This window comes from Protopterus annectens, chromosome 7.part0 (assembly GCF_019279795.1).
Source record: "Protopterus annectens isolate FY-2018-M chromosome 7.part0, PAN1.0, whole genome shotgun sequence".
Taxonomy (NCBI): domain Eukaryota; kingdom Metazoa; phylum Chordata; order Ceratodontiformes; family Protopteridae; genus Protopterus; species Protopterus annectens.
The window spans coordinates 893,511,082-893,533,490 of NC_056739.1; the positions used below are offsets into that span (position 1 = coordinate 893,511,082).

The 22,409-nt window shown below is 39.6% G+C and overlaps 1 protein-coding gene across 3 annotated transcripts in view; it reads right to left on the minus strand.

The window, feature by feature from the left end:
• Nucleotides 1-22,409, minus strand: part of GRM2 (glutamate metabotropic receptor 2) — a 1,030,381-nt gene that overhangs the window by 93,861 nt on the left and 914,111 nt on the right. For all 3 annotated transcript variants that reach the window (XM_044077479.1, XM_044077477.1, XM_044077478.1), the window contains one exon: nucleotides 9,852-10,915. In XM_044077479.1, the coding sequence (XP_043933414.1) occupies nucleotides 9,852-10,915 (1,064 nt within the window). The remainder of the gene's footprint in view (nucleotides 1-9,851; nucleotides 10,916-22,409) is intronic.

The window sequence follows — 22,409 nt, forward strand, 5'->3', positions numbered from 1 at the left end:
CCATCAATAAAGGGGCCTGCCTCAAACTCCAGGAAGTATACCTCTATGGCAGCACACTATATTCCAGTTTTTAAGCTGATCATTATAATGTGGTCTCCTGCAATATGGCACAACAGAAATTATGCCAGTGAGGTGCTTTAGGTTGATTATCTCTGAATCACTGCTATTACATGATGTTTTATCAGCCACAGTCAGTACCACTAAACTTGTCTCTGCCTCTGACTTGACTGGGATGTCATTACATGTACGCACTGATGCTGGGAAACTCACAGTGATTCCTCTTCATGCTAGTGATACTCTCCATCATGAAACATTCCTGCCCAATGATGCACTTCTCACGGTGTTCACTACATAATATACATGTACAGTAATGATGTACATACATACGTACACACATTAATTATGGCCGTGTGCAGTGGGCTTCCTCATTCCTCCTCATTCTTACCTGAAGAATGGACATGACTTTTTCAGGTGCTAGTTACAGGGGGGGGTTTCACCTGTTACAACTAGGAGATAAAACGTTTCTCTATTTGCTGAGCAATGGCTATAGTAGCTGCTAGGGTCCCCTGTATAAGATGCATGGCTGGCACCATCCTGTGATGCAGTTGTTATCACCCCCTCTGGGATGATCCCGGCACAGGTACAACAATCTTGGAATGAACCACCTGACCTGCCCCACCAGTAGGAAGTAGTAGAAGTTATGGAAAGAAATGCAATTTACTATTGCAAGCATTGCTGTGTACGTTTTGGCACTCTGCAAATTAACAGCACCTGTTGCTATTCTTATTTATTTGCTTATTTATTTATTTATTTACATTTGTTGACCGGGAGTGTCCGACTGGACGTAGGTTCATTTTCAGTGGAGGCCCGGGGAGAAAAGCTCCACAGTTAAAATAGACAGTAGTTACATTGGATTACATAGCGATTAACAATTTAACATAGCAATTACTTACAACATATTTACAGATAAAGAACATAGTACATCAGTAGACAACTAGAATCTTTATCTGTGAAGTACATAACAGACATTAACAAATGTTACAATAAGAAGTTCCTGCTGTATAATAAGTACTAGGCTTATGCACATCTGAGCTTGCTTCTATCAAGGTAGTTAGTGGAGTGGAAAGAAAGGTAGTGGTTGGATGGGGTGGGTGATATTAGAGTGGGAGTTGCAAGGGCATAGCCAGCATGTTTTTAGGTGCGCTTTTAGTAAAGTTTTGAAGTGGGTGCATGATGGTATGGTGGTAATTGTGGGTGGGAGGGAGTTCCATAATTTGGCTATGGTGCAAGAGAATAGTGCTTCACCAGCAGAGTTATTGGCTTTAGTGATCTGCAAGTGATTTTTGTTGCTGGATCTTAGTGGTCTGGTGGTGCGATAGGGTTGGAGTAGATTCTGGAGGGATGGGACATTTAGTGGATGGTTTACTAGTTTGTGGGAGAGTGAGAGTTGATACCATTGAAGGAGGTGAGGGAGTTCAAGCCAGCCCAGTTCAGCAAGTGAGAGACAGTGGTGACTATGGTAGGATGCCCCTGTGGCGAATTTTGCGATTTTGTTGTATCAGGTCTCTAGCTTGTTTAGATCGCATTGCCTTAGGTTGGTATATATTTGAGAGGCATAAAGTAGGGTGGTGATAAGGTGGGAATTTGCTACTGAAACCTTTGCTGCTTTGGTGAGAAGTTGTTTATTTCTGTATAACGCTCCTAGTTTTTTGTGGACTTTTTTTATGGTCATGGATATGTGAATGTCAAATTTTAGTTTATTGTCTATTTCCACTCCTAGCAATTTGGTGTGTTCAGTTGGGTATATAGTGGTGTTATCTTTTGCTGTGGTGTTAAAGTGAGAGTTGTTTTGAGTATGTTTGGTGGGTTGGAAGATGAGTAGTTTAGTTTTGTTAGGGTTGAGTATTAATTGGGCATCGGATAACCAAGTTTCAACAGAGGAAAAAGCTTCCTGTGTGACTTTTTGAAGTTTGGGTAGGGACTGGGCTGAGCAGATGATGGTTGAGTCATCTGCGTTTTGTATGAGTGTGCCATGTTTGGTGGCAGAGGCTAGATTATTGGTGAAAACAGAGAAGAGTAGGGGTCCAAGGATGGATCCTTGGGGAACCCCTATGGAGACAGGCAGTTGGGGAGATATGTCATTCTGCCATACAATGGATTGTTGGCGGTCAGACAGGTAACTCTGAAACCAGTTGGTGACTGATTGAGAGAAGGATAGGTTATTGAGGACAGAGATAAGTTGCTTGTGTGGGACCATGTCAAATGCTTTAGATAGGTCTAGGAAAGTAGCAGAGGAGATATAGCCATTGTTTTTATGCTGAAGGATAGTGTTAGTAAAGGAGAGTAAGGCAGTGGTGGTGCTATTGTTTGGTCGGAAACCATGCTGAGTATTGGAAAGGAGGTTGTTAGTGAGGAGGTAGTCTGAGACCTGAGAGTGCATGCATCTCTCTAGTATTTTGGCGAGTGGAGAGAATAGCTATGGGGCAGTAAATTGTTAGTTCTGTGGAGGGTCCGCCTTTGTGGAAGGGAATTATATGTGATACTTTCCACAGTGTGGGAATGTAACTTTCTGACAGAGATCGGTTAATCAAGATGGATACTTGGTAGGCCAGATAGGGTTGCCAGCTGTCCGGTTTTTGACCGGACTGTCCGGTTTTCTGACAAATTGTCCGGTTACAATTTTAATTCAAAACCGGACTTTTTAAATTTCACGGCACTGATACTGATGTCATCACGTGCGCAATGACATCAGGTCTCTCAGGTCTACCAGCCTGTCGGAACTGAGCTCAAGGAGCTCACTTCCGGTGTTGCGAGCGGGAAGCAGAAGCCAGCATTTCAAACAGGGGAAGGGCAGCATTTTCAGAATGCAATGGTATATATTATGTTTTGGTGAAACTCAGTATATAGGGTTTTACCTTCATTTTAGGCCAGTTATGAAGTTTTCTTGAAGTAATCGACCTCCGTTTTTGTGGTACATTCTGCCTCTGGCTACTGGCTGTCGAGGGGGAGGAAGGAAGTTTGCTATTGAGGATGGATTTGGAAGTTGTTTCCTTAACTGACTACACAGTAAGGTGTGAGTTTTGGCACTTTTCTTTTATAGTCATCGGACAGTCCTGTGATATAGTAATTTTATGACCCAAATAATGTGCTTTTGTTTTTTTGGACACTGACAACAACACTTTTTGTACATCCTAAAAATTTGCCTTGGAGTGTCAGCATTCTGTTTTTTGTATAAAGCCCGGTGAGCCCTCTCTATGATCATTCCACTCGCGTTTGTGTCAGTTTGGAGTATGTGCTCAAAAATTTGCAAGACTATTTCATTCAAATGGGCCTGCTCATAGGATTCTGGTACTCCTCTTATTAAAATATTATTGCGCCGATTTCTCACTTCCAAATCGGTAAGCTTCTGTTGGAAATCTATCAGGACAGAGTTTTTGGCGTTCATTTCCTCTTTTAATAGAGCTATCTGGTGTTCATTGTTCTTGTTTATGCTCTCAATGTTATCCATACGCTCCACTGTTTAATTTTGTTACCAAAGCTAGCTAGTTGTTCGGAAAAACATTGCACCGCTGATTGCAGTGGCAATAAGGCTTCTTTAAGTTCATCGAAGTGAATGTTTGAGTCAGTTTTCTGTTGCTTTTAATTACTTCTTGTTGCTTATGTATTTTTTGTTTCTTGGTTACTATCTGTTTTTCTGGGGAGGCTATTGCAGATAGCTTGGTTTTAATGGTCTGTGTTTCCATATTATCATTTTCTTCGACATTTTCCTTCTGATTCGATAGTCTGGTTTCAGTTTAGGCCAGTGTTATTAGTGGATAGAAGTTTGAAATTCACACGTAGTGAGGAGTCCCCAAAGTGTCTAGGGGCTTTAATTTAGTGATTATTGTTCAAGGAGCTAAATGGAGCATCTCTTCTAGGTTGGCTACCTTTGAGGACCATGAGTCTTGCCCTGAATTTCTTTTTATAGATGAATTAATGAGGCTAATTACCCGGTATTGCTAATATCACCACCACTTAGCTTTGCCCAGGTTTTTGGTGCTAAGAATTGAGAGCTATAGTGAAAAGTACTGAATTTGTATTCCCCCATTATTGGCTTTGTTTGTCCAGGTTTTTTGTGCTAAGAGGTTGACAGCTATGAGAAATTCACTAAATGATAGCCATTAAGTTTCAGTCTTCCTATTTTTGAGGAACCTGCTGATTTGGCATAGTGGCACGTTGCTCTAACTGTAAAATGTTCAAACACTAAATTTAAAATGCGCTCTAACAAGTGTGCTGTATTATAATACAAGGAATATAATTTAATAAAGTCAGGAAGGTGCATCAAAGAAAAGAACACATGAATGTTTCTTGTTTTGTGTCCAAGGGGCCTATGATTTGAAAACAGACCAAAGGTAATCTTTATCCACTCATGGCCATGCATTTTCTTTGGATGTGGTGTGGGTTTCAATGCTGTTTCAATGGATGTGAGTTTCAATGCTGTTTCAATGGATGTGAGTTTCAAGAGTAGAGAAGTTTTAATGCCATTGCCATGTAAGATATGATTGTTGTTAGTACTGTCATTTCTTAGAACATTTTAAAATGTTATCATCCTAAACTTGGGAAAACAATGAGCAATGCTGTTTCGGTGAATGTGAGATTTAAAGGCAGAGTAGTTTTAATGCTAAGTCTGTTTTCATTGTGAGACTGTATTGCTTTGTTTAGCAAATGTGCATCAGTGGTTTGTGCTATAAAATTTGAAATAAATGTTTTAAATTAAATCCAAATATCTGTAATGACTGTAGAAGTAAAGCAGAAGACAGTATGCACACTGAGAGTTTTGAACAGTGTTTATGGCAACTGGCGAGAAATTGGCTAAAAGCAGGCATCCGGAACAGAAAAGGGGCGTGCCCATCAGCTGATGTCACTGTGATGTCACAAAATGGGTGCGGCATTGATGGGAGAGGGGTGGGAATGGGTGGGGTTATGAGTGATGCAAGGGGCGTGACCTTAGTCCGGTTTTAGCTACAAAGAAAGCTGGCAACCCTAAGGCCAGAGCATCAGCTGTGATTTGTAGGTATTCACTTGGGAGGTTGTCTGCTGCTAATTTGGTGGGCTTAAGTTTAGTTAAGAGTTTTTTTATGTTGGAGGTAGGTACAGGAGAAAAAGAGAAGGCAGTGGGGAGATTACTAGTTGAAGGTGTGGGTTGGAGGGGAGGGGGTGTGTTGTTTAGCTAGTGATAGTATGGTTTGTGTGAAGTGTGTGTTGAATGATGTAGCAATATTTTCTGATGAGTGAGGGATGTTAGGAGGAGGGGTACTGACTTTATCTGGGTAGAGGATGAAGTTTATGGAGTACCAGAATTGTTTGGGGCTGTGTTGGGAGGGGCCTAGGGCAGACTGGTAGTATTAGAATTTGTCCTGTTTTATTAGCTTTTTGACTCTATTGCATAGTTCTAGGAATTTCTGTCTAGGTGAGGGGGTTTTGGTTTTGCGCCAGTGCTCCCAGGCTTTATCCCTGTTTTTCATTTCTGACTTAGTGGTTTTCTGTAGCCATGGGGAGGGTTGTGCGTTGGTTCTGGAAAGTCTTATGGGGGCATGGTAATTAAGGATGCTCAGGAAGGTAGTATTAAAAAATTCAACTGCATCATCAAGACTGAGGTACTTTAGAGGATGCCAGTTACATTCTTTGAGGGATGAGATGACTGTGAGTGGGTTAAAGTTTAGTTTTTTACATATTTGACGGTAGATGACAGGTTTAGCTTGGTATAGGTATTTTTTGAGTAGGAATTATTCTTGCCATCTATTGTCATGGATTTGTTTACTGATTACTGTTTTTTTTTTTTTTTGCTTGTTTTATAGTGACAAAGAGAATATTGCATTTAATCATGAGGCCTGCCCAAGGAGATGTGATAGGTTCTCTGGTTGGTGGGACAAGTTTATCATATAGATCACTGTGCTATCTGATTGAAATGTTTACTAATTAGTGGTTGTATTTTTCAATTTATTTTTTGCTTCCTATTTCTAGAGGGTTAGCTGTGATGCAGGATGAGGTGTAGTGGTGGCCACCTGGATCTGCACTGCCCAGTGTGCCTGCTGTTGGGTCAACAGTAGTCCCCAGGCCTGCCTCCTGCAGAAAGATGAAGATTACAAATGGAAGGTGTCCTGGAAGGTGCTGGTGGTTTCTGTGGCCACCTCTCAGAAGGAAGGACAGAGGCTCCTCCTGTAAGAGTAATCTGGATGGGCCCCCTTGGTCACCCTATGGAAAGTGTGGTAGCTGGTCATTGCCAATACGGGAGAGCAGCTAGATACCCACATTGGCACCCAGCAGCATCTACTTGTGCAACTGATAGAGTAGCACAGCCAGCTGCCCATATCCATTGGGCCACCAGCGAGGTGATTGACATCTAGGTGTGTTACGATGTGGGCTGATCCGACATATCATCTGTATCCCTTCCTATCCATCCCTGTGTTCTCCTTCCTTGTGTGTCACTCCTTTTATCCTGTCTGTGTCCTTCCCATCATCATTCTCCTCTGCCTGCCTGCCTGTCCGTCTCCCCCTCTGTCAACCCCACCTCTTACATCCATATCTCCACAGGCAACCTCCGTCTGTGCTGCACGTTTGTTTGTTTGTTTACTTGCTTGTCTGTCCATCCCTGCTATTTTCCCTTCTCTTCAGACATGCTCTTTGCTACCATCCTCCTCTAACCATTTAAATTTATACCCTTCTTCCCCCAAACTATTTTCCCCTTTATGTTGCCCTTGCATGTGCTTTTCTGCTTGCTCTTGTTCCATTTCTGGCTTTACAGTGTCCACCTTCCCCCGTTTATATGATAAACTAAGTTTTGATGTTTTGCTGTGGTGATTCTATATGACCTGCTCTGAGTGCTCCAGTGTGAGGCACTTCAGTGCATGTGCAAATGCTCATATTGTCGGGCATGCAACATTTTTGTGCCTCTCACTCTACGCACTTGACCACCCATGAGACAGCCACTGCAGTAGCATAGCGTTTACTATTATTCTGGCTGCAATGATGTACTATTCAGCCTGTTTTCTGGCATTGTGGCTCTGGGCTGCATCGTGGTCATCCATCGTTATTATTTAGTGTGGCATCACAGCATTAAAAATCTTTTTGAATAACCCCCTGTATTTCCTTTTCACTGGATTACTTATACTCTGCTCTTCATTTAAATGAAATACATTTTGCATTTGTACTGAGAATTTATAATCATTATTGTCAAACTTCCCTTTATATAATGTTGTTTTATGTGATATGCAATACACATTGCTCCATTTTTGTCCATTGTACTTTATTTTTAAATAAATGCATGAAAGTAACTCTTTGCATTGCTGTGAAAAATAGAGAATACTTAGTGATGAGTTATGACCTTAAAATTAAAAATCATCCACTCATAGGCAAATGAAGGAGAAGAAGTGATTAAAAACACACTTGATTTTATTTTATTGCTTTCATCAATAAGTCCTTCTGGACAAAAGCACTAAAATAAAACCAGGTGTGTTTTTAATCATCTGTTCTCCTTTGTCTGCCTACCAGTGGATGATTTTTATTTTTTATTATAGGTTCATAGGTGTGTACTAGGCTAACGGCCCTAGGGCCTTTACAAGCCTAGTCATAGGATTACCTTGGCATAGTGCCACCCAATCTTAGTTCCCAGTGCCTTTGTCGAGTAGAGCCACTGGAGTTATCCCCGGGGTGAATTTTCTGTTTCCCATCCACTCATCAAGATTTCTCTTTAAGAGGGTCAGCGAGGTGCTCTGCCTAACATGTATGGGAAGTCTGTTCCATAGCATGGGCAGTCTCTCGGTTATGAACCTGTCCCTCCAGCATGTTCTGTTAATTGTGGTAATGATGTTGAGGTCTCTGGAGTGTGTGGTGCGGAGGGATTGGGATTTCTTTAGATGTAGCATTTCTAACACAGCTGGATCAGACATGGCTTTGTAAGTCAAGCAGAGATCGCCGCTAAGAAGGCGATATGATACAGAGAATAGTTGGAGTTTTTTGAGTCTGTCCATATAGGACAAGTGTTTAAGACCTAGGATCCTCTTTGTGAGGTACTTTTGTAGCCTGTCCAGTTGTTGCAGGTGTCTAATGAGGTACATGCCAAATGGGGCATTGTACTCGATGACTGGCCTAATGAGGGAAGAGTAGAGGGAGACAATGACCTCTTTCTTCCAGGATGCAAAACCCTTAGTAATGAGATGTGCCACATAGAAGGACTTTATGACCACAGTGGCAATGTGGTGATCAAAAGATAGGTTGCTGTCAACATGTGTTCTCAGATCTCTTATAACGCCTTCTGTGTTCAGTGGACTACCATCAATGTGGTAATTCATGGGAACTGGGTTTTTCCCAAAGGGGATAACAACACATTTTTTGGCATTGAGCTTAAGGCCATGGTTCTGACACCAGTTGTTGGTCTCAGTGAGGCCATTCTGTAGGATGTTAGCATCACTTGGGGAGTTAATAATAGCTCCCAACTTGCAATCATCTGTGAACTTTGTCAGCCAGAGTCCCTTTGTGTTGGCCTTGACTTCAGAGAAGTAGATACCAAACAGGAGAGGACCCAGGACTTAACCCTGTGGGACTCCACTCATGACAAGTCAGCAGTCTGACTTGGAGTCAGCTACTTTCACACTGTGGGTTCTATCTGTGAGCCAGTTTACAACCCACCTAATGATATAGGGGTTGGATGCCAAGCTTAGTGAGTTTTTCTATGATTTCTGAGTGGGGAATGGTATCAAAAGCCTTGGCCAGATAAAGGTAGGCTGTATGAACCACCTTGCCTTCATCCACAACTCTGGTAACTGACTCAAAGAAGTTGACCAAGTTGAGCAGACATGATCTACCATTCACAAAACCAAACTGTGTGGGATCCAGAGTTTGGAGATTCCCTATATCCTTGTTTATTAGATCCATGATGATGCATTCCATAGCTTTGCATATCAGACTCATCAGGCTAATGGGGCGATAGTTCCCAGGGTCTGTAGTCCCTCCTCCTTTGTGGAGAGGGATGACTGTAGCAGTGCGCCATTTGGTAGGGACAAAGCCTGAGGTGAGGCTGTGACTGAACAGGGCACACAGGTGAGGTGCCAGTTCACTCTGTAGTTCATGTAGAACACAACCAGGGATATTGTCAGGTCCCATAGAAGCTGTATTCTTGGACTTGGACAGTGCTGTTTTAACCTGTGCAGCAGTAATATGGGGTGCCTGGCAATCTAGTGGTATTGTGATTGGTCCTTTGGGGGGAGGAGAGGGGTAAAGTTGGCACAGAATCTGTCATCCAGTATATTGGCAATATCTGTTGGCTTGGTCTAGGAGGTACCATTGTACAGTAGCTCAGAGCAAATCTGGGTATTGCCGTGGAGATTCTTTACGTAACTATAGAAGGCCTTGTGGTTGTCTTTACTATTGGCTGCAATTCTGTTTTAATAGCTAGCTTTAGAAGATTTGATGAGGGATCTCAACTTTTTGTTGAGGCTCATAAGGGAGTTTTTCCAGTCTTGGGACTTCACCTTATTCCGCATCAGTTTCCTCCTTCTGTTGTAGAGTTTGTTTCCAGATTGGCTTCCTTTTTTTGGAGGAGAGTGTCTTGGTTCTACTGGGTATGGCGAGATCCATGCATTTGTTTTTTTTTACTCATCCTTTTGGTTTGTTGCTGTGAGTTATGACCTTAGCTTACATATTCATAATTTCTTTCATCAGTTGTGAGAAGATAAATTGCAAATACTAGTGTAACATAAATTCTGAAAAAAAAAGCTGTTGTTCCTTTATGCATCCTGAAGATTGCTATACACAGTATATCTGAAACATTAATTTCAAACAGATACTCTGGGATAAGGTCCAACATCACTTACCCTGTAGTCACTAGAGGTAACATAGAAGATGGGAAGGAAGGCCAGCCAAATAATGCAGGTTGTGTACATGGTGAAGCCAATAAACTTTGCTTCATTGAAGTTTTCAGGGCATTTTCTTGTCTTGAAAGCATATACGGTGCACAGAACAATCAGAACAACATTGTAGGTTAAAGAGATGAGCATGCTGGAATCTCGGTTGTTACACTTGAGGGTAACTACCTCCCTTTTATCAGGAGCAGTCTCCTTGCGAGTGCCAGGGGTCTCCACTGTAAACCAGATAATGACAATGACAAGCTGACATGAGATGAGGGCCATACAGATGACAACCTGAGAGGTGGGACTGATGAATCTTGGCCTTTGAGCCCCATCTTTGACTCCACTAAATATTCTGGCAATTCGATTAGTCTTTGTCAAGAGTGCAGAGTAGCAGACAGCAAAAGATGTCCCCAGTCCCAAGCGACGGAGAGTGCAAACCTCAGTAGATGGTTTGGCAATAAAGATGAATGTCATACTATAGCACATTAGGACTCCACTTAGGAGGATATAGCACAGTTCTCGTCCTGACGCCTTTACAACAGGAGTATTATTGTTTTTTATAAAGACAACAATAACAAACGAAGTGACAATAATGCCTAGGCAGGAAATAGTGACAGGAACAATAGCCCAGGCATCTTCCCACCTTATATATTCTTGGGGCAGCTCAAAACAGCCCGTAAGATTCTCATTTGGCCAAAATCCAAATCCGCAATCCATGCAGGTAAATTCATCAAGCAGGTAGTCGTAGGCCTGACACGGTGTGCAATGCCAGCAGCAGACGTCTCCTGGCTGCATTTTCTTCATTTCATTTTTCTTGCAGGGATCACTACACTGGGAAGTAGGAAGAAAGTCCTTCGCCCAGTGAATCAAGGAAGTATTCAGTGTCAGACCTTCAGCCCAGTATCCAACCTTCCTGTATTTGTATCTTCCATCTACTTTCTGGAAGTTAAAGATGTTGTAACGACCGATGCCATCTCCATAATTATCAAATCGAACAATACTGTTGGTGTCTACAGGCCTGAATGGCGCTAGACAAAAGAAACAAAACATGTTACAACAGCATGCATTTTACACTTTGTATACATCTTTATTTTATGATTTTAAGACTATATAAGCTAACATTACATACATTATGTTCATAGACTGTAATATTCTCCTTGTATGCAAATCTGATAATTCTGACTGTTGTGTTATGTTGAGAGATTCAGGATTGTATGCCACAACTAATAATTTGTCACAGTGTAAATAAATAAGTGGCTTAACTGACCAATGTTTTATTTTCTGCTTATTTCCTGTCCAGAGTATTTCTTATTGTATTTATTTATTTTTCTATTATGTCACCCTTCTGTCTAATTTAGGACAGCAATGTACAATAGTGGACAGAATTTCAGATCAGATCAGTATCAAAATCTCAAGATACATTATACAGTATTAAAATCAATAGATAATACATGAATGCTCAAACAAATAACAATAACACCGTTTATTAGATTTGTTAAATGGAAGGTTTTGTTGAATATAAAAGTCTAAAATTATTAGGTCAGGACAGTAGGGCAGTCTCTTAACCAGCATGACGGAGAATTCCATAGGGATGGAGTGATAACAGAAAAGCTCAGAGATTGGCTGGTTACATCTAGCAATTTTTGTTGGCTGGGTAGAAATTCTTAACTAGGAGGTATGATCTAATCATGTCATTTAAGAAATAGGGGCCAAGATCCTTTAATACATTATGCATCGAAAATAACAATTTGTAAGTTGTCCCTACGCAGGAAGCCAGTACATAAACTGCAAAACAAGGTCCATGTGGGCCTTGTATGCAAAATTTTGGAATCCCTCTTTTTTCTAATTATTTTATTTATTTATTTATTTAATTACATTTATTTACCGGAATAGTCCAAGTGGGCAAATATCCCTTTTCAGCAGAGGCCTGGGGAGAAAAGCTCCAGAAAATTTCCAATGTTACATAAAAAAACATAGGAAACATAGGAAACAAGTAATCAACAAATATACACAATTTAAATGGAATATTATTAATTAATACAAGAGGATAGTGAGACCAGCTATGTTATATGGGTTGGAGACAGTGGCATTGACAAAAAGGCAGGAGTTAGAGCTTGATGTGGCAGAGTTAAAGATGCTAAGATTTGCACTGGATGTGACGAGGCTGTACAGAATTAGAAATAAATATATTAGAGGGTCAGCCTAGGTTGGAATGTTTGGAGACAAAGCCAGAGAGGCACGATTACGTTGGTTTGGACATGTGCTGAGGAGGGATGCTGAGTATATTGGGAAAAGGATGCTAAGAATGAAGCTACCAGGTAACAGGAAAAGAGGAAGGCCTAAGATAAGGTTTATGGATGTGGTGAGAGAGGACATGCAGGTGGTTGGTGTGACAGAGCAAGATGCAGAGGACAGGAAGAAATGGAAACAGATGATTTGCTGTGGCGACCCCTAACGGGAGCAGCCGAAAGAAGATGAATAGCAGCATCATGTAATAAGCTATAAAACCTTTTCCAGGGAGTAAAGATCTGGAAAAAACATTCCATTAAAAACATGCTAACCAGAAGTTTACAAGTAATCAAGAGAGCTATACAAATAATCGACAAATATACACCATGTAAACAGAATGTCATTAATTAATAGCAGGAACATCTAAATATCTATGACACATATTTGGAAATAAACTTGGAAGAAGGAGAGAAAACGTGGAAAATGTAGTATTATTAGTATTAAAAAGTTGGAACTAATTTATTAGGATCGGGAGAAGGAAGAAGAGGGAGAGGTAGAGGACAAGGAGGAGATTTTGGAATAACTAAGGGTATAGTACTTGGAAAGCATAGCAGGAAGTAAGGGACAGGAAATATAACATCCAGGAGGTGAGTGTGTATGGATTATATTACTTTGTGTATCATACCTCTTCACTGTCCAGCTGTATCTATGTATGCACAAAACCACAGTTAGACCTGTTCTTTTATCATAAGAAATTAACTTTGCAGTTCTGAAAAAAAAGCCCCACTGTAGTTAACACTGGGATGAAATGTACTATTTAGGAAGTTTAAGGTATCATAGAAGGAACATGCCAGAAATCAATGTACCAGCTACAGCAAAAAGAAACAGGAAATGTATCCAGATTGGCAGATACCTAAACTGAGGAAAAACAGTCATTGCTGGTTAGGAAGGGGCAAGAATCTTTAATGAGTACATTATGGAGTTTTAGCACAGTTTTAAAAAGGGGATAGTTTGTGCACAGACAGGACTGATGAATAGAAGACATAATGAGTGACCAGTCCTGCACTGTATCCACAAAACAAAAATGGAGGCACTACATTTCAAAAAAGACACACTTTCATTGTTGATCTCAGTTTTTCTGTGCAAGATGGCTGTCTAAAGGAATTCTGAAAATTAAAGGTGGACAATGCAGTGGGATCAGATGGGTGTTCTTCCCACTGAATTATAAAGCTAATGAAACAAAGAATGATGGCACAGATCACTGCTCTTTTTAGTATCTGAGAACTGAAAAAACCATATGACTAAGGCTAGTTTGTCTGATTCCTTTTCAAAAGTGTGGGGACAAGAAAGCAGAGAAGGACACTGTAATGTTTTATTTACCTGCTTCTTTTCTACTGAAGACTTTAGTTTTTCTTTTTAGACCATAACCAAGGATTGTAACAATTCATCAAAAACTATATGCTTAAGTTTACTTTTAAAAGCAATAAGCACTGTATATGTATGTGAAACAATCAATTAATCACAAAAGCAATACACGAGCTAATATATTGAAGCATAATATATTTTTTAAACCATAAACCTTTAGTAAGCTTTTCCAACTATACTATCTTCAAAAACACAATGGTATAAAAGTGAAAAAAATCAATTCAGTTTATCAAAAGACCAATGGCCAATGGTGCATCTGGTTTAACAATTACCATAAAAGCAATGAGTAATGAAGCAGTGTTACTGCGAAAGCGCTCATGTTTGTCTAAGGAATAAAATTATTTTTACTCTACATTTTGGATTGCCTGGCCGTTTCTGAGTCCTACTGTTCTTTTGGAATTATTTGTTATTTAATTTGTTGGGAGGAGCCAACAATATTTACTGTTATACTTTTTATACAGATTCAATTAGGTGGCCTGCAGACAACATTGTTTAAAGCTTTGGGTGCATTTATTATTAAAAGCTTTAACCACCACCAAGTCTGGTTTGGTCTGGCAAGCTGTTTGGTTTCTTTTTTTTTGGATACCAGCTCAGAATACTCAGAACAGCCTATGGACTGAAATACCTTAAATCTAGGGGGGTTTAGGATTTCATATTCATTCTGGCCTGTCCTTAACTGGAAACAGATAATGTTTTATTTATTTTTTTGGTCCAGAAGTTGGGTTAATTTTTTTTAAACCATAAGGGAAGAAATGAATATATACTATTGCCTTTTCCTAAAACAACAATTAAAGGGACAATAACAGATTTAATGAATCTGTGGCAGAAATGGCTGGATTATTCAGGTGTTTTTCATTTTAATTTAATGTTATAAGACATTTTTGTTCTTACTATATTTCAACTATCTTCATGGATTTATTTTCAAAAGATCTGACTTTTGTACCAAAAATGGATATTTAGTTGACAGACTTTCAGAATTGTAAAATTTTACCAGAAACTTGAGTTTAAGGCTGGTATTCCATAATAGGGTAAGTGTTGGTACATGTTCTAAATTTAAGTGTAAAACTACCTTTAATCCCAACCACATTCTTTAATGTTTTTTGAGAAAATATGTGAAAGAGACTTGCCAGAATTATGCAGCAACAAGACTAGAACATCTTTTTAATTTAACAGCAGAAGTATTTTGATCCCTGTCTGGGGCCTTAGTCTTGTAGTTTCATTCATGGTTGTGGCAGAACTGCAGACTGCTGCTAGATTTGAGACTCATTTATTTATTTATTACTGCATTTTTCATAAACTGCACTACTGGCAAATTTCTGCATAGTCTGGTGTGTTATTCTGTGGTGGGATTGCAGTAATGGCAATGTTTTGGATTATGATACAGGACTGGTGCTTCATTGCTTTTACAACTATTTACTTTCTAGTCTGGCTGCTAGAGTCTTATATTCTGCTCATCATTTACCTGTTTAAGGTTGCATTCCAGTGCCTTTCTGTATACTTTGCTACTATTTTTCCCCTGTTCGTTGTGTCTGCCCCAGCTTCCAGTGAGACTTTAAGTTAAACTTTCTGAAATTCTAACCTTCATGGGGTGACTGACCTGTAGTTCAGAATCATAGGACTACAGCTCCAATATTGGCTTTATTTGATTGGCTTCTTCTATAGCATGCTTGCTATACTTAGCACAAAGCTACACAAACCCAGGATATTTTATTAAAGACTCTAAGATGTGTCAAAAGCCCTGAACTGTGAGACACATGTTTTTCATCAAAAGGGAAGAAAAAAAGCTTTTATTTAAATTTTACTTGAATACTTTAAGCTGCACTGTGCGGTGATAGTGTTTTTATGACCTCTGTGTTTTTTTCCATGTTTTAGTCAAAAAAGTTATTTGTTTGCATTTTTCAGTTTCTTCTGGGGCCTTAGTCTTGTAGCTTCAATTGAAGTTATGGAAAGATTGCATATTATTGCAAGATCTTAGCGCTGTTTATACACTATACTGCACTTGTATTTCAATATTTGACCTGTAGCACAGTCATAGGACTAGAGCTCCAGTATTTGGCTTTATTTGATTGGATCCTTCTCTAGCTGGTCTGTTTCTTACAGCTTGATTTTTCCCAGCCCTTCTACCATTTTCATGTTGTGGTTTTAAAGGTTATCTCTCTAACATCTGCCCCTATGGTAATCTGACTTCCAAAGTCCCTCCATCCTTTCTTACATTGTTTATCTCCACTCCCCACAGACCTCAGCAAAGCTTGGTATCCTAGTCTGTGTACAGAAGTGTTTTACTTGTATCCAGTGCCATGCATGCAAAGTTAAGTACTTTGGATTGTTGCATTGCACTTGTATAACTTAAAGTAATCACTGCTGTTGTATTTCTTAACCTAGTCTGACCCAGTAAAGCACCCTTAATAGCCTTCTGTAAACCACCAGTATGCTTGTAGCTCACCAATTAAATGGCTAGGTAGTATGGTAGTATGAATATGCAATTTCCTAACTTCTCTGTAGCCAGTTTGGTGGATGCAGGTATCTTGAGACAATGTGGCAATTGTCTCATGTTTATTGATGAACACTTAACCCTTAAAATAACAGATACAGCATGCTAGAGGTGTACTTATACAATGTCACTGAAGACTAAACTCTTGACTACAAGCACACATCAGGTTGTCAAAGCCATGCACACAATGCCATCCACACACAGCACACAACACACACACAGAGGCCAACGTATACTGAGGGAATTAAATGTGATTTTCCTAAACAACAAAGATCTCATAGACCACTCATTGTAAAGCATTTCCTCAGCAAACCCAAAAGCACTCAGGAAAAACAACACCTAACACCAAATATACAGCCACAGTCACTGGTGCCACACATATAAAGCTCTTAAGGCAAGGAACCACATTTCGCAAGACTCTAGTCATAGGGGACAATATTGTATGATGTACTGATGCCCTCCTAACTAGGCTGAACAAGAGGAAGATAATGGTTAGTTTCCTATCAGGAGCCAGGCTCCACCAAGTTATGCATGCACTCAAGTCATTACATCACAGGTACCAGTATGATTCCATCACAGTTCATGTAGGTGTAAATAACCTGAAATGTACCTCCCTGGGCTGCATGAAGAGAGACATTATGGAGCTCCTGGACTAAATGTCCAGTCTGGTATGAGGGTAGGACTGAGCATTGCCTAGCATTAAACAGCATACCACCTTCACCAAGGATAATGCCACAATATGGAGAAGGGTGATTGACTAACAATTGGCTGAGTTTCTGATGTCATTCTAAGTCATCATGGAAGGATATGGTTGACTGACTATGTTGCTTTATCAGGATGGTATACAGCTGTCTAGGCTAGGCTTCTGAATACATGCTAAAGCTTTGTCCACCGCCATAGTGCCTTTTTTAGGCAATGCTAAATTGTCAAACCTACTGACATAGCAAGATCAACTCAACTTGAACCACAAGGAGTTACTGGTCAATAGCAGGAAAATAAACAGAAAACTACACTCCCTCCAAGTTCTTCTCACCTTTGAGAATATAGACACCTGTGCAGTTACCAAGACATGCTTTATAGCTGTAGAGAGTATGCTGCCAGTGCAACCATTCTGTGCCTTTCACACTTTTAGACCAGAGGCACCACAGACAGGGTCTTAAGGTGGAGGTGCCTTGATATACATCAATAACAAACATACTCCAAGGTTGGTTAAACAGGATAATGTGCTGGAGTTTCTCCACATACAGATCACCTTAGTAAAAATATTGTACCAGTTCAACACAGTGCTAGCTATAGGTCACTGTCCATGTCCCAAGAAATTCACAGCACATACTTGGACCTCCTGGAGATAACTTATCGTCAGTTCCAAACAACCTACTCATTGTGGATTTTAATTACTCCTTTTTAGACTGGGAATTTTTATGCCTTGAAATCTGGAGGCGCAGAGATTCCTGGTTTTTGTGAACACAAACACCCTTGACAAATTAGGGCATACACCCACTAGAGGCTGCAATATACTGGACCTCATACTCACAAATTTAGGAGAACGCTGCACCCCCTCCCATATCACATTCTCCCTGCTAAGATATGAATGTAAAGCTCTCTCCTTCAAAATCAAAATCAACTCAGTAACTCCAGTAAACACAGTAACAGTTAGGAACTATTCCAAGGAAAACTACATTTTATTAAGTGAGGGTTTGTCAAAATTCAATGTCCCACCAAGAAATTAGCAGCCTGTGCAGATATGTTCACAGAAACTCTGTACAACCATGTCAATGAATGCATTGACACTTCTACACCTACTAGAAGTAAGCCCATAACTAACTCCAAAAACAAACTGCCCTGGTGGTATCACAAATTAAACAGGATATACAACAAATGGAAAACAAACCATGGCAAAAATCAGAAAGTGTAACTCCCATAAAGATAAGAACTTCCTGATCACACCAAACAGGTAAATATGAGGGCTAAGTAGGTCAAAAAAGCCAACTTTGAGATTAAGATAGCATCCCAAGCAAAAGAGAACCAAAAGGCCTTCTTCATGTATGTAAGAAACCTCAAGGGCAGCACACAGCATTATGCTGAACTAGTGGTTAATGATGTTACATTCACTGAGCCTAGCAATATAGTGAATCTGCTGGCTGACAAATTCAGTTCCAATTTTACCCCCCATTCGCCCTCAGCCACCCCCAAGAAATACCCTTAAACCAAACCCCTCCAACTATAACTAGAGAGTATGTTCTGGGTGTGCTTGCTAAGGCCAAGAACACAGACTCAATGGTCCTGACAGTGTTGTGGGATGCCTCCTGAATAGTCTAAAATATAACTTATCAGAACACTTGAGTCACTATTTAACTGCAGTCTGAAAATGGGCTTTATTCCATAAGAATGAAAGATTGCAACTGCCATCCCCCTTCATAAGGGAGGACCACTAACAGATCCAAGAAACTACAGGCCCATTAATCTGACTAGTCTTACATGCAAAGCCATGGAAAGAATTATCATGGAATTGATCAACAAAGACATAGGAGACCGCCAGACACTGAGTCCATCTCAGTTTGCCTTTATCAAAGGAAGGTCATGCCTATTGAACCTGGTTGACTTTTTTGGAAATGTCACCAAGGCAATGGGTGAGGGTAAAACAGTCGATACTGCCTACCTTGATTGGGCTAAGGCACTGATACAATACCATACTCAGGCATTGTTAACAAACGTACATAACTAAGCATAAACCTCTTTATAATGTGCTGGATAGCCATCTGGCTCACTGATAGGACCCAGGAGGTTAGTACTGGTGAGACCACCTCCACAAACAAGCCAGTCACCAGTGAAGTTCCTCAGGGCTCTATGGTGGTCCCATTCCTATTTTGCATCTATGTCTTGGAGGTCAAAGCCAATGTCAAAGGTCTCTGGCTGATCAAGTTCACAGATGATTACAAACTGGAAGCAGTAATAGAACCCCTGCAAGATGAAAACACCGTACAGGAAGGTCTATCACAGATGAATGACTGTGCCAAAATCATGGCTTAAAACTCAATGCAAAGAAATGCATTATAGTACCTTTTGGGAAGTCAGCCACCCTGTGAAACTATGTCATCAATAAAACACCCTTTAAATTTGACTCTGTACTCAGGGATCTAGGAACTCATATAGATAATAACCTAGCCTTTGACCAGCATGTGTCTAAGGTAGTAAGAAAATTCTTCTTTGTTGCTGAATTTATAAGTAAGGGTATGGCATGTAGGTCGAGGGAAATTATCATACCAGTGTACTCAGCCGTTATCAGACCCACCATAGAGTATAACACCCCCCTTCAGTAGGTATCTGACCAGAGACATGCAGTAACTGAAATGTCTGCAAAAGTTCCTTTCTAAACGAACACATGAAGTAAACACAATGTGTTATACTCAGTCTCATACAGACTAGGGGCAGCCTATGACTGGTGTACAAGGCATCCTTGGACTCTGCTCTGATGAGCCTTCTGCACATCCACAAGACAAAGCAACAGAACTACTAAATCCAAAGACCGACATTTTGCTTGTGACATAAACAGGACATGTTGGAGAGACAGCGTATCTCACAGCATTCCCATTCTTTGGAATAGGTTCCCCATCCACGCGAACCAAAGTCTTTCCCTAACCCTATTTAAGCATAACTTGGACCAGTAGATGGGAAATCAGAAATTCACCCTTGGTTTGGTGCTCATGTCTCTAATGGACATAGGCAGCCAGTAAATCACTTCATAACCAAAAATCAGTCCCTAGTGGTCATTAAGCTTAATATACACATATAAAACTATCAACTTATAAGAACATTTGCCGACCTTTGTTAACGGATATATGAAACTGGACAAAGGTGAGGGTTTGTGTTGGATGATTTTGGTGACTAACAGAATTCTATGCTGCTTATGTTGTTGAATGATGATATGCAAGAACTGTTCTCTGGTTTCTAGAAACATTACTGATGAATCATACAAGTAAACTGGTATTTTTTTTAAAGATGAATTAAGTAAAGGATTTATTAAAATTATGGTTTTGATATTTTGGAAGAAATCTCCCTATTTTCCCAGCTGTGTTTTGTATTCTGAAAACTCACAAATCGACCGATAATCTGCTTTACAGACTGACTGTGACAGCTCGGTCCAAGACAGAGGTGCCAGCTACCTATATTAATCTTAGCATTTTTTAAGGCAAAAAGTATATTTTATATGATTCATGGCACTTTTTAGAGTATTTAGCAATATTTTATATGAAACATGCTGATATTTTTGTTACAGATGATTTATGCTTTTTATTTTCTACTATTTTACACAATCTAGGGGTTGGAATGGTTCATGTTGAGTATAAGAACAGCTGTGTCTTTCACTGATAATGACATTTGTTTGTTAGTGAATTATATGGATTTGGTAATGTTCTTCACAGGAGATTACTTCTATCAGGAAAAAGGGGGTGGTGATGGGAGCCAAAATGCTCCAGTTTATGTGAATGTTGTTAAGAAATGGTGGAAAAAATAATACTTATTTAAAAGCTGTTAAATTAAATCAGTGAGAATTTATGTACCTTACCAGGATAACTTATTTTTCTTTGGGAAAGTAATAAACAGGAATTTACAGATTTTTTTTCTTAAACAAGCAATACTGTCGCTCGTTCGTTTATAACACATATAACAAGAAGGCTTGGAGTTTCATTCAGATGCTTTAATACGTACAAACACATCAAGATGGATGGCAGCATCTTTAAATTTGAACAAACTAGTTAACAGACAGAACTTACATACATACATGCTCACATCTCAACAGCTAACTACAAAATGGCAGACAGGCTCGCACGTGCTCAGTATTTGTACACTTCTGCAAGCCCTTGGATAGCAGGTATATGCACACATATTGATCTACAAATACTACTAAGTCTTTTAGGTTTTCCTTGATAAGAATACTATAAATTTTTTAGACATACAACTTACGCTGGACCCTAATAGTAGAAACACTGCATCCAGTATTTATAGGAAGCCTACTTAACTTAACTGCTTTCTACACTTTTCTAGTCAACATCCCTTATGGCAGAAGAAGGTTTAGTAAAGGGGGAGGCTATTAGGCCTTCCAAATAAATTACTAAGTATGAAATATTCCTGAAAAATTACAAGTTTTAGCCTCTGTGTTTTGTGAATGTCAATATCCCCAAAATTTAGTCAAAAAGATTAAGACACAGAGATTATCTAAGTTGTATCCCATTTTAAAAAGTGGACATAATATTAATGGAAATAATTCCAACATACAGAATGTAGCAGATTATAATATAAGCATGGAGATACACTATTAAAATAAAATATATATATATTTCTAAACACTGGGATACTGTTATATGGGGAACCCTATTGGCTCTATTTTCAGTAGTGTACTCACTTTTGTTATAAAGAAGTGTTTCAGTATAAAAGAACAAATTGAGAAAGGATATTATGGGCAAAGAGACTCAGTGGCTAAGATCAAACATGGTAAGATGACCAAATGTGGCACATGCAAACAGTGCAGATTCATTTATGATGGGGGGGTCCCTATCAGCATCTCGAATGCTGACAATATCGAATTTGATATTGTCGCATCGAGAATGCCGAAAGGGCAGAACATCAAATGGGTAAACAGAAATCTCCGTAAGGGGAGATTTCCATTTACCTCAATGTAGTGCTGTCTCTGAGTTGGTATATTTAAGTAGCGGGGGGTGTGGGGGTGCAGGGGGGCTTGTCCCCCTGCCTACACCCTTTAGTTGTTTTTTTTTTGAGTTTTTTATTTTTTTATTGGCACTCGAAAATGTAATAGGTCGATCATTTCAGTTTGACATTTAGTGATTCGACCTATTACATTTTCGAAATGCTGATATAGACCCTGATGGGGCCATACCTGTGGTAGGTTTCTCTAAGCTTATCAGCTGTAAGGGTAATTTTAATTGTATATCTACAGGAGTGGTTTATATCATGAATTGTTTGAGCTGTGATGCATTCTGTGTAGGGAAGACAAAAAGCCTATTAAGAAATCAAATCGACCACCACTATTATAGCATTAAAAGGGCAGATAATACAAATGCTTTGTTTAAACATCCTTTTATTTGTTGTTGTTGTTGTTGTTGTTGTGTCTTTCGGCTTTTCCCGGTTAGGGGTCGCCACAGCGGAACTCCGGTCCGCTAATGATTGGCAGTAGATTTTTACGCCTCTTATTTGTGCATCTTTAAATTTTTTTTTTTGGAAAGGATTGTACCAGTTCCTAAGGGGTGAAGACTGGGAAAATAAGAATGAAATCCAAGAATTGTGTTGACATTTGCGGTTCAATGCAACTCAAAAACCAGGATTAAACAACTGCATCTCTATGAACTGTTTTTAAGAAAGAG